The 12,609-nt window shown below is 35.1% G+C and overlaps 1 protein-coding gene across 3 annotated transcripts in view; it reads right to left on the bottom strand.

The window, feature by feature from the left end:
- Nucleotides 1–269: 269 nt before the first annotated feature.
- The window catches only part of scalloped (TEA domain transcription factor 1 homolog scalloped), a 90,948-nt gene continuing 78,608 nt past the window's right edge, over nucleotides 270–12,609 (bottom strand). For 2 of the 3 annotated variants that reach the window (XM_073085878.1, XM_073085876.1), the window contains 6 exons: nucleotides 10,540–10,580; nucleotides 8,839–9,031; nucleotides 8,051–8,131; nucleotides 7,090–7,256; nucleotides 6,012–6,246; nucleotides 270–5,169 (listed from right to left, as the gene is read on the bottom strand). In XM_073085878.1, the coding sequence (XP_072941979.1) occupies nucleotides 5,056–5,169; nucleotides 6,012–6,246; nucleotides 7,090–7,256; nucleotides 8,051–8,131; nucleotides 8,839–9,031; nucleotides 10,540–10,580 (831 nt within the window). In that variant the 3' untranslated portion in view covers nucleotides 270–5,055. The remainder of the gene's footprint in view (nucleotides 5,170–6,011; nucleotides 6,247–7,089; nucleotides 7,257–8,050; nucleotides 8,132–8,838; nucleotides 9,032–10,539; nucleotides 10,581–12,609) is intronic. The other variant, XM_073085877.1, reaches the window with a different exon arrangement.

The raw sequence follows: 12,609 nt of genomic DNA, 5'->3' as shown, positions 1-12,609 counted from the left end.
TGTTGCATCTCAGCTCTACGATAGTAAAAAAGTTCAAAATTATTTTAAAGGTGACTTGTTGAGTGTTATTAGCTATGATTAAGGTTAAGCTGTTCGGCTGTTTGAAGAGAATTTGTCAGGCAGTGTTATTTTTAAGTTTTCTTATTAATTTTAGTTTGCTTTATATGACGTAGGGCGACTTAGAAAATATACTTTACTTGGAAATAAGATTGTCAATACACATTTCGATATAAATTAGAAGAAGTGGTGGCAAATAATAAGACACGCAATTTAAGAAGACAATATAATTAAATTTTCATACAAATCTTTAACATAATATTATCTTTAAAATACTGTACACGTGTCGGATAGTTTTGTAGGTAATCATTTGCTATTAACAGTACCTAATTTAAGAATTAAAAATATTTAATTTTCATTATAAGTAGAAGTTCACTTTAACAAATAGTATATTAATCTATTTTGAGAAAGCAAATGATTGTCTCCAATTCTACCGACTATAATTTTTATATTTTCATATTGATATGGCAGATTGTCGATATGAAAGACTTGTAGAAGCGAACATCACTTAGAACTCTACAACTGAAAGAAATGCACTAAAAGTATCTTTTATTTACACGATACGAACTACAATTGTTATCTAATGAACAGAGCAATTTCCGAACGATTTCAAGTTAACTAAACGGCAAAAGAGTAAAATCGAGTTAATCTCACTTGAGTACATTATCATAATCATAACATTAAATTAAATCACAACAAAGCAGATCTCGTTTGCTTGTCTCACAATCAATGAACACGTCGTAAATCGATACAATTCAAGATTTCACTTTGAAAAGGAAGAAAAATCTGTAGCGACAATTAAGTTCCCTCTTAAGTACTAGATATCTGACAACGCTATCTATGATTTTGTTGAACGACCATCGCCATATTATAAAAAAAAAATCTTAAAGTATTCACTTTACAAATTACCTAATATAAATCTATGAAATAAATACAAAAAAATCTCTTATTAATTATTATTATCTAGGATAATATTTACCTACCGCATGTCTTGAAACTAAAACTATTTAATGCACAAAGTTACCACTGTAACGGCGCTGGGACGCGCACAGACGGACCCTAAAAATATTTGACTAAAAGAGAGATCAAATCATTGCCACTTGACACTTATTATAGCTGGCCGCCGCGAGCGAGGCTTCACCCTTTGTACTTTGGAAATTGAAAGCGGCCGAAAGATGCTGTGCGAAAGAATTGTCAGAAAAAAATATAGAAATTTTATAATTGCACACGTGTACGTAAAAAAATGTACGTATCCTAAACGTACGTGTCCGTACAAACGTAAAACTTTACACGTTACACAATCTTAAATTGATACGTAACTTTAAACTTCACACGTAACGAAATCTGTGGCTTTTATGTAACAAAATTTCCAAAAGAGACAAATGTGAAGCGGGCACGTTAGAAAATAGCTGCCAAGGATTAACAGTTAAAAGAATTACAGCAGAATGTAAACAAACAGACAGCAGTGGAGACACACGAGTGAACACGATAGGACCCTTTGAAAAATGTACACTTCCATCATTATTACTTGGTTCAATTTCAGTGTACATACGAGTAATTCGAGCACTATTCTAGTACCTAATTATTTTTATATATATACAAAATTTATGTTTTATGTAGATATCTTGAGAATACTTATTTTATATATATTTTATAGAATGAATACACATAATTAAATACTGGTTCTTTTATGCTATACAGTTAATAAATCTGTACAATATACAATGAACTACCGATAAAATAAACAAGTATGCGATTGTCTATCGAAGTTATATAGTTATCGTTCTTCAGGCGCGTTTAAAATGAAATTTATTTTAGATGGTATAGACATAAATACATGATTATTATTTTAATTTTTGATAGAAATATAAAACAGTTCAAGTTAGTATCACAAAAAAAATAAAATTGAGTATTTAGTGAAGCTAATTCCATATAAGATTTACAGTTCAAAAGCATTTTAAAAGTAAAGAATATTAGAAGGCTAAAACACACAATTTGATACCAATTGTACGATACCAAAGACCGGAGAGGATTTTTGACACGATTTTGTTTATTTTGCGAACAATATAAGATGATCCAATATTAATTTAATGTCGTATATAAGTACTAATATACTTTAATACATTATTCTTAGTATTGTATCAATACAGATGATTAAAATAAATATGTTATTTTAAAAAGAAGTGTAACTTCTATCTCGCATACGATTTATAAGTGCACCCAAATGTTCGAATTGCATAATTAAAATTGCATTAATTATTAAAGAGTTCCTATCGCGTTCACTTGCATGATTAGCTTATTATTATTGCAGTAATACTCATTACCTCGTATGTATATTATTATACAAGTTACTTCACATTATTTAACATTGTCGACACATGAACACTTAGTGTTTTAATATATTTACAATATGCTCTCATTACATTACATCTATCTCGTGTGGCAAAGAATTGCGTGGCAAAAGAATTTACATTTTTTCATGAAATGCTCTCTTAATAAAAAACTTAAATAAAATGGACGTTGGAGAATCCTCTTTGAATTAATCTTACTTTCAAAGCATTCCAAAATATCTTAAAAGTTTAAAAAGAAAAACAGTTGCCACAAAATTCAAATAAAACTCGAAATCTAAAAAGAACATTACGTAATTACAAAAGTAATAACATAATGATGAAAAAGTATTGAAAATAAGAAGAAAAGAATAAAACAAACACAGAGTCATAGATACGTTTCAGAAAGGAGGATAAAACAGAAATACATACAATAAAAATAATAATACAGGCTGGTTTTAAATAGAAACTACGAAAACATATTCCGAGCGTGCCTAGATGTATAAAAAGATAAATAGGTGCAATCATTATAACTTTGATCTAAACATAACTGGAAAGTATTCGATATTAATAGATGAGTTGCAATGAAACGCCGTCTTAAGTTTCTTTTACACCAGAGATGTGCGAGGTAGCTATTCTAGCTACCAATAGGATTGTTTCATTTTTATTCCTTATATCAGCTTATATAATCTGGGTAGCCAATTTATCTTTTTAAATAGCGTTTAAGAAGCTACGATTGTGAGCTACATCGCGATGTAGCCAATTTTTTTTATTTATTTTTTTTATAATATAAGAGTAGGAGACGAGCATGCAGTCCACCTGATGGTAATTGGCTACTGCCCATGGACATCTGTAATCAACCCCAGATAGGATTAGATATTCCTACCTGAGGTCGGCCACAGATGCGCCGCTACCCCTGAGGACTAAGCTGGAACGCCTCGGAAAAGTCTGTCTCCCTTACCACACCCTTCAAACCGGAACACAGCAGCGCCTAACGTTGCTGTTATTAGGTAGAAATAAGTGTTTTCATAACACATCCTATAGATTCGCTTTCCTTAGTTAGCTTCGGCCTCATACACCACTTAAATACTTCACACATATGTGGTAGACCACCCTTACTCTCATCTCACCCATTAAGGATATATAATACATACACTTTAGTCATTGTATAAAAAATCCGGTAAACAAAGTTATAATGTTCGCACCACCAGCCTAGCGGTAAAAAGCAATGAAAAATTGTACCACGGGCACTTAAAAAGCGACCAATACTTCACTAAACCTCTTAACAATTCTATACTTAACCACCTAGTATGATTCACGATATCCTACACTAAGTTTTAATCTCTTCACTGTAACACACAAACAATACTAAATTTCCAATTACAATTAAATACAGTGAAAAGATTAAAAACGCTCAAGTAATTTATGTTAATGTAACATAATTAGAGGCACTGTGTGTATTCAATTTTTATATATCTTGAATCATTTAAAAATGGTGTTGAAAATGGCCATCTGTACATGCCAGTAAGTATTTGATGTTTATATATATTTTTTAATTTTTAATATTCATTAAATAGAAAATGAAAAATGTATATTTTCTTTTTAAATTTAATGTTCCATTTAAATTTTAATACAATTTTCTACGAGTATTTTACAAGTGTAAAATATCAAATTAAAAAAGAGGCCCAACGTAATGCATATTAATTTTCAAAACCATTCTTTAAAGATTCAGGCAATATCTTTTCTCTTATATTGAATTACTTTACACGCATCCACGGACGGTATCATGCGATACCCCATAGATTGAAACGTTAGATTAAAAATGATAATTTCTCAATTAAGTCATCCGAAATGAGAAGTAATATAGACACCATTCAAACGAATAGAGAACTACCCGAGAGATGAAAAAACAATCAAGAAGTGTCCGAACTACGATAGAGTTATTCAAAATTGAGCTATACATAAATTTTCATTTACAAAAATACTTGTAGCGTAATTTTCAGATCACATTTTGCTATGTTAGTTTCGCATCATTATTACACTAATAACGATATCATTATGATTTCTATTTTAATCTGATGACGAACTTAGCGACGTGTTGGAGAGCTGTTCCGCTCTTGTCTAACATAGTTAAAGCAAATAGGTCCACACGTCAGTTTCAAGACTGAAAGGTGACTGAAGGTTTGCACGACCTTAGCTCGCAGTTCTCCTTATAATGGTTCCCGATCGAATTGTAAAAGTCCGTTTTAATTCACTAATTCACAAGTCTTATTGTCCGTATAGAACTTTAATAATTACATTTTAAACACTTTGTAATTGTCACTCAGTTGGATGAATTGAGCGTTTGAATCACTTAACTGTACTGAATATTGCATTAACCGCATCGATTTTAATGTGAATTCTCCGATTAATTTTCTTCTCCATTCACTGTTTCAATCACGGCAAGTTCCTTTAAATTCACGATTTCACTGTATTCACTGATCGCGAATTCACTTATTACATTGTACAGCGACACCTGTCAGGCGGAGTGTTGTTTCGGCGAGTTTAACGGTAGATGGAGCCACTAGGAGTTTTGAAGTGTTGTTTCGTCTAGTGTTGTACTAGAACTTCTGTAAGTGTTTTTTTTCTGGTTTTGTATTAGATGGAGCCAGTAGGAGTGGTGTGTGCGAACTCAGTCTTTGACGAGGCGGTAGATGTGGTGTTGCGCGCCGTGCTCGCTGTTGGACACCTCGAACACGAACGCCGCGCAAAGTAAGGTTTCTTGCGTATCGCGGTTTGAAACCACCTGGAAACACACAAATATATCTTAATCAGTCCGTAAATCGATTGATCTATTATAAAAATTTAGAGTCCAATCAAAGGTTATAAAAAGGGATAAATGTATTACTACCACTAAGGTGGAAAGTCCACTTTGTAGAAATGTCAGATAACTACCTGTACGGCTCTTTATTCATGAGTTCAAAATTCGTTTTTACAATTACAATTCTATACAGATGCTATATAATTTTCAATATCGTACCATGTTTAAGAAGTAGAATAGTTTAATAGAATCAAATAAAACTAAAATATTATGTAAATTATTTTAGCTATTACATTTGAAAAACCATTTATAGGTGATTTAAAAATGAAATAATATGTTAAAATTACATTTTGAAATAAACTTTACTTTATTTTGCTTCAATATTTGACAAAGACGAATAATTTTTTCGTATTGTATATATGTACTATGTATAGTCCTTGTAAAACTGCTAGTCCGCTCTGAATATAGAAATGAATCGCGTCGCCATAGCAAATTGTATGACTACACCTGGGGCCTACCACCATCTTTTAAAAACCATTATAGTTCAGAAAAGTTTTATTTCCTCCTTAAAACAGTAAAATATTCCGTTGTACACAGTTGAACAAACTTAAAACTCTTTTTAATTTTTCGTTTATCCAACTGAAATTGTCATATTGTACTTAAAAAGTTAAATTTCCTGTAAAAAAAAAAAGTAAAAACACGATTCAAATAATATTGTTTTAAGAGATGTTAGTAACCCCCTGCTCGCAACAACTTCAGAGCGGACTAGCAGTTTGGCGCGGACCATACTTCTGCCTACCCAATTGACAACGACACACCATACGCACCTGGAGTATAGTGAAGTTCTCGAGCACACTATTCATCATGTACTTCTCGGGGAGGTGTTTCAGCTTGTGTATGAAGTTGACCATGTACTCGCACATGGGCGAGCGCTGGATGCGGTACACGAAGCGGCCGCCCTCGAAGCGCGCGTACTCCGTCTCCACCTTCTCCACGACTTGTTTGCCGAACGAGCACACCTTCGTGCTGCACGTGATCGTCATGTTCTCGTTGCTCTCGTAACTGTGTAGGATATGATAATTTTCTAATTAGTATTATGGTGGTATTTTGCATACCTCTAAAGCCCGCTCCACATTCTAGCGAGAACGCGAGAAAAACCCGATTCATATCGACTCCACATTCTCGTTTCTAGTGCTTTTCTCACGTTCTCGCGAGAATGTGGAACGGGCTTAAGAGGTGGAATACAGAGGACAATATTTTTATATCAGCTGTATTTATCTATATTAAGCAAATAAATTATTTGACTTGATTGATGGAGATATTTCTTAAATACGTAATAACGGTTGAAAAGCTCGTTGGCAACACGCGTCACGTGACTGTCACGTGATATAGCCTTATGATGATGTAGGCTTTGACGACTAAAATAATTAGCCAAGTAAGAGCCAAAGTCGGGAAAATAAAATTTGACTGTCTAACTATTACGCTTCAATAGATAAAACGAAAAACGCCGAAAAATTAAACAATGGCGATATATTTTCAAGCTTTTTCTTATTTTTAGTATTTGTTGTAATAGCGGCTACCATTATTAATATACTGAAAACTTCAAGTATTTATCTGCTACGGTTCATGAGATAGTGCCCTGTGTCAGACGGACAGATAGACTGACGGACAGACAGCGGTGGCTTAATATTAAGGTTCCGTCTTTACCTTTTGGGTACGGAACCCTAAAAACTATGAAAATACATATTGCTCGCTCACAGTCCGCGTTTTACGTCAATGTTTACTAATCTACGAGTATGCAGTTGCATAACTTTATTTACTTATATCATACAATTACAGTAAAAAATTAAAAATTATAAATGAATGTGAATAAATATCTAAGTTGAAGTTAAACATCATACTCACACACTAGTGACCCCGTAGAAGGCGGCGGGGTCGTCCTGGTTGCCGGTGTTGAGGTCCGCCCAGAACTTCACTAAGAAGAACGCGTTGCGAGGACCCTTCTCGTATAACTCCTTTAAGCCACCCTTCTTCTCAGGGAATTTGTCGTTTATCTGTTGCACGTCCACTGACTGGAAGGGTGGAATGAGGTTATGATTATGTTTTTTTTATAATATATGAGTAGCAGATGAGCATGCATTTCACCTGATGGTACGTGGCTACAGCCGCCTATGGACATCTGTAATCAACCCCAGATAGGAGCTGATATACCTACCTGACCTCGGCCATAGATGCGCCTTGAGGACTATGCTGGAACGCCTCGGAAAAGTATGTCTCCCTTACCACATCCTTCAAACCAGAACACAGCAGCGCTTAACACTGCTGTTATGATGCAGAAATAGGTGTGGCGGTGGTGCCGCCGTAGTCGAACCTCAGAGAGTTTTTCCACCTTATGTGGTTAGGGGTTTTGAAAATGATAGAACCCTTCAAACAGCGGAGTTCAAATCAGGAGGTAGTAGAACCCTTCGAATTCCGTGGTTCAACTACGAAGAGGCCATAACTATTTTTGCTTTATAACCATTTTATAACAGTGTTTTTTGCTTTGATGAGTATGATATGAGATAGACGCATATACAAGGCGTTCTAAATTGTTCTTATGGGTAGCTGACGCATCCGTGGCCGACTAGAAATCGGACTTTAATCCAGATTTCCACGGGTAGTTAAAACTATAAAATGAATCGTAATACATATAACAATAGTACGTAATCTTAAAACGAATGGTACGATGGCAATTCATTAAAAATTTGTATATTGAACATCAATTATATTATTTAATTCCATGATATAAGTAATCCTTATGGATCATAAACTACTCTAACTTATGATTAAATATGAGAAGGAGAAAAATGAAAAATGTAAATCTTACCTCTAATAAAGGATCTGCATATGTGACAGTACCACCTATATGTACAAACAAATGTTGCGCCGGCGCTGTACTCGGCGGATACTGTAAACAAAATTATACAACATTAAATTAACTATTTTTTCATTATCTGTACACACTCGATACAATCTGACGTAACATCAGTCTAATAAATAGTGTACACAATACACAAACACGTTTGTACTGCAGTTCTAATTATAAGCCTTCATGCAGACCAATCAACATGCAGTTTGGACCAATGAGCTCTCTTTATAATAAGTATAATGTAGATCGAAGTTAACAGATGAAAAAAAGAAATATTTATTTATCTGTTGTAAATTCGTTGAATAACAAATAGGAAAACATCAATAAGTTAAAAGAAAAAAACAATTCATTACCGTAACAGGATCTATGGACTTTTAAAAGTGGATATAAAGTAAATCTGTAATCCTAATAATCATGGGTAAAATTTTAGTTTCAGCTGAAAATATAGTAGGCTTCAATCAGAGGAGCTTATAAATGTGCGTATTTTGTTTTATATTATAATTCGTTTTTAAATTGAAAGCGAATTCATTGTAGTTTATGTGTCAATACATATTTTCCAATTGATTTGATTGTAATAAAAGTATAATTACTGTATATCTTGAAAAGACTTGAAAAATCTTTTTGGCAGAAATAAAAGTTCTTAGGTTTTCCTATCTCCTGCAAAGTACTAATAACATATACGTCCTCATAGCTTGAATCCAGCTGTATCAACTATCCAGAAGTGAGCCATTTCATGTCCAACTCACCGTATCAGGGTCTCTGGGGTGTTCGACGAACGCGGAGAACTCTACGAGCCTGAGTTTGTGCGTGGCGATGGCGCGGCCCTCCCACGGCGGCGGCGGCGCCACGTCCGTGCCGCCCGGGACGCCCACGCCCCCCACACCCGGGACTCCCTTGTACCCCGCACCGGGGAACGGCTTCACGCTGGAATACAATGACCTGGCTTAGCGTTATCAGGCAATTAGTTCAAGTAACTGTTCAATTCACAGGCTAGCCTAAAAAGATGTAAAGGAACCCCAATAACCCGTACCGGAGAACGGCTTCACGCTGAAATACAACGACCTAGCTTAGCGTTATCAGGCAACAAGCTTTAATATACCATCTAATGTACCATATTTGATGCAATGAATTAATAAATAAAAATAAATAAATAATAAAAAAAAAATAATTAAGTCACAGTCTAGCCTAAAGAAAGAGGAGGGGAACAAAGGAACCCCAACCCTTGGGACTTCCTTGTCGCGCCAAGGAAAAGTTTACGCTGGAATACAACGAGCTGGCCTAGCGTTATCAGGCAACTAGCTTGAATAACTGTTCAATTCACAGCCTAGCCTAAAGAGATATAAAGGAACCCCAATAACCAGTACCGGGGAACGGCTTCACGCTGGAATACAACGAACTGGCTTATCGTGAGCAGGCGAGTAGTTTAAATAATCAATCAATTCATAGCCTAAAGATAGAGGAGCTAGTCCACGGGACTCCCTTGTACCCCGCGCCGGGAATGGCTTCAAGCTGGAATACAACGAGCTAGCTTAGCGTTATCAGGCAACTAGCTTGAATAACCGTTCAATTCACAGACTAGCCTAAACATGTATAGAGGAACCCCGGCTCCCTTGTACCCCGCACCGGGGAACGGCTTCACTCTAGAATACAAGCTGGAGCTGGCTTAGCGTTATCAGGGAACTAGCTTCAATAGTCAGCCAATTCATAACCTAGCCTAACAATAGAGGAACGCCAGCCCTCAGGACTGCCTTGTAACACACGCCAGGCATCCGCTTCACGTTGGAATACAATTAGCTCGCTTAGTGTTATCAGGCAACTCTAGTTCAAATAACTGTTAAATTCACATCCTTTTTTTTTAACGCGAAGAAATCCTCACGGATGTCCTTCTGCTCGGGGGAACAGAAGGGGTATGTCGGACTCTTACCGACTAAACCTTAAATTCACATCCTAGCCTAAGGAGGTATAGAGGAACCCCAATCCCCGGAACTGCCTTGTACTCCGCACCGGGGGACGATTTCACGCTTGAATAGAACGAGCTGGTTTAGCGATAACAGGCAACAAGCTTGAACAATCAGACAATTCACAGCCTAGCCTAAAGAGGTACAGAGGGCGCTCATCGTCATCTATAATCAGCTCCAGATAAAATTTGATTCCTAGCTGAAGTTGGTCACAGACGCGCTGCTAGCCCGAGGACATAGTTGGACCACCTCGGATATTTATGTCTCCTTTATCAAACCCTATAAAGCGAAACACAGCAGCGCCTAACACTCCTGGCATTAGGCATAAAAAGATGGGACGGCGGTGCCTTCGCAGTCGAACCACAAAGAACCAACTTCAACCAACTCTACCAAATATTCAAACTCAAACTATTTTCTTTCTAGTTCGCGGTTTCACGGACAAAGTATAGTTTTATACTGGTGAAGAATATAGATCAATAAAATACTTACTCTTGTGAAGTGCCAGCTTGTAGGCCCGGCTGCCAAAATTGCTGAAAAAAGAAAAAAAATATATAATCATAATTTTATTCTAAAATCTAGAGATATTTATAACACACTAAAATAGCTTCAATTGTTAGGTATAGCAAAAGATCTACACACTTTTGAAGCACACGGTTGATTAGGCCTAACTCAGAACAATTTGGTAGTAAAAAAACCACAAAGCAACTTTACAAATTAATTGCTTTTGTACGAGTGTTTGTTATAAAGAGCGACGTCTAAAGTGATAGAATGTGATAAAAAAATATGGACCTAATCTTAAAAAGGACTTATTTATCTGTTGTAGTGTATATGTACCTATTAAGTATGGAATCAAGTATCTAATCCTAAGTATATTCCTATAACAATCTTACTTATAAATATTATATTCGCAATATACTGTATTGATTCTAGTATTATTTTATTAAAACTCAGCACATGTCCTATTTACTTTCAAAAATTCGCGTTATACGCGAATATAACTGCGCACATAGAAAAATGTGCAAAAATCTCACACGTCTCACCATCAATCATCTCAAACCATATAGCATATCTATTACCTACTGAAGAACATAAGCTTTCTTAATACGCTATATTCTCACGTAAGATTCGGCACAGAACATTAGAATCACGACTAGTTTAGGTTCAAGGCTAGAATAGTGATCGTATGTATAAAAACACGAGTTAATTGTAAGTAAAGCCAATCGAATCGGTGATGTGTTATTTCGTCTGTCCGTTTGCGTGCATGGCAGCGGCATGCCGAGATTAAAGCAACACTTTTAGAGGCAATCTAGATTTTTTCGTTCTAGAACGCAGACACTTGTAATTATCCGTACAGATAACGCTTCTTAGGATAACCTAAATGTTTTAATTTTGTACTGCCGAGGGTAATGTTTTTCTTTGGCAAGCCCTACAGTCCAATCTGTTTGACGACTAGGCTATAGATTAATTAATTAAGCAATCGGGTGTTTTATTCTTATTTAAATTTTAAAGTTCAATGTTGTGGTATAACTTCATTGTAATTCACACTCCACATAATTGATATGTGTATTTAATTATTTATTTCAATAAGATAAAAGTATCATAATATTGCAATTATGTATTGTTAATAGGCCCGTTATCTAAAGGAAGGGCTCGGTAGTAAAAGACACTAATTATAAATTTTGATAAAACAACATAATAAATCCGGTACAAAATATTGTGCCAATAAATTAACATCAAAACGTTTCTTCTAAACTGAAGTTGCTACATTTCCTGTTATTTCTTGACATCTTATAATATTTTCGTTTAAAATTATACCAACTGGTTAATTATTTTCCTTACGTTAACAAATTAAATATACAATATGACAAAATAACAACTTGCTTTATGTAAACTTGAACATGAAAAGGTATCTGAGAAACACACAAAATACCTATTTTTTATTGCAAAAACGTTAAACTTTTGGGAAATGGATACAGGAAAAAAGAACACATTTCTTTATTTTACAAAACAATACATCTACTGTTAATCTTCCAAGAGTAAATTTAACTTTTTATAAAGACAAATAACTCCTCCTAGCCTCAAAATAATTACAGAAAACTGGCAGTGTAATTACGTATAATGTGGAAATAGTTCATTTTGAATATGTCTTGTAAAAAAGTGGAAGTGTATAAACATTTTGAAAATTATCACCTTTTTTTAACCGACTTCAAAAAGGAGGCTCTGTATTCGACCGCAATGTATGTAGATATTTTTATATCCGCGATTTTCCAAAAAAACCACTCATCCAAATGGGGTTTAGGTTTCATTTAATCTTAACAACAATTAGTAGTAAGCGATATCAACACGGATAATCACACGTGCTGCATGCCGTAGTACCGTGTGGTGGTACGCTGGATGCGGCAGCCCGGCCACTATCTGAGCGCTAGACAGCGTGCTCATCGACTGCATCGCCTTCTCTTTCATCACACCACCATCCTAGATTATTTAGTTCATATATCGTAACTGTTTTAAATAAGTGACTAATGTATCGGAGTAGAAACTGTCTGTTTTTTAGGGTTC

This window comes from Epargyreus clarus, unplaced genomic scaffold, assembly GCF_041222505.1.
Source record: "Epargyreus clarus isolate Ecla_fem2 unplaced genomic scaffold, WU_Ecla_fem_2.2 ptg000023l, whole genome shotgun sequence".
NCBI lineage: Eukaryota > Metazoa > Arthropoda > Insecta > Lepidoptera > Hesperiidae > Epargyreus > Epargyreus clarus.
The sequence above is the reverse complement of the archived record's forward strand: the minus strand, read 5'-3'. Positions and strand labels throughout refer to the sequence as shown.